Source organism: Propithecus coquereli, unplaced genomic scaffold, assembly GCF_000956105.1.
Source record: "Propithecus coquereli isolate 6110/MARCELLA unplaced genomic scaffold, Pcoq_1.0 Scaffold635, whole genome shotgun sequence".
Lineage (NCBI taxonomy): Eukaryota > Metazoa > Chordata > Mammalia > Primates > Indriidae > Propithecus > Propithecus coquereli.
In genome coordinates, this window is record NW_012152341.1 from 290,230 (window position 1) to 290,951 (window position 722).

Below are 722 nucleotides of genomic sequence, written 5' to 3' on the forward strand. Positions count from 1 at the left end.
GTCTGTGTTTGCAGGTGTCCAGTGTGAGGTGCAGCTGGTGGAGTCTGGGGGAGGCCTGGTCCAGCCTGGGGGGTCCCTGAGACTCTCCTGTGCAGTGTCTGGATTCACTGTGAGCAACTACTACATGAGCTGGGTCCGACAGGCTCCAGGGAAGGGGCTGGAGTGGGTCTCGTACATTTATAGTGATGATGGTGACACAAACTACGCAGACGCCGTGAAGGGCCGGTTCACCACCTCCACAGACAACGGGAAGAACATGCTGTATCTGCAAATGAATAGTCTGAGAACTGAGGACACGGCCGTGTACTACTGTGCGAGAGACACAGTGAGGGGACATCAGTGTGAGCCCAGACACAAACCTCCTACGGGGGCACGTGGGGCCACCAGGGGGCAGACAGGACACAAGAAGCAGAGCCAGCCCAGGGCAGGAGCAGGTGGAGGTTAAGGTTAGCTTTCTACCGAAGGTCTAAGTCTCCCTCTGAATCTTAGAGATTCTCCTGGGAGCCTGTCTATATTTAAAACTCTGTGCTTTCCAGGGGGTGGATGGCGGAGAGTGGCAGCAGGTGCCTGGTCCTGGACCACCCGTGGGTGGAGGCAGAAAGATAAATCCTCGGGGTGCACACACCGCTCTTAGATTTTCATAAAAGATAATACGGTTTTGCATGAGCCTCTCAGATGATGTATAAAAGCTTGTAGTCTGCAAACAATTATAATTCCCATAT

General features: G+C 53.6%; 1 gene segment (V, D, J or C); it reads left to right on the forward strand.

The window, feature by feature from the left end:
- Positions 1 to 445, forward strand: part of LOC105822771 — a 21,026-nt gene extending 20,581 nt beyond the window's left edge. The window contains 1 exon segment of the V gene segment in view: positions 15 to 445. Coding sequence covers positions 15 to 445 — 431 coding nt within the window.
- Positions 446 to 722: the final 277 nt, after the last annotated feature.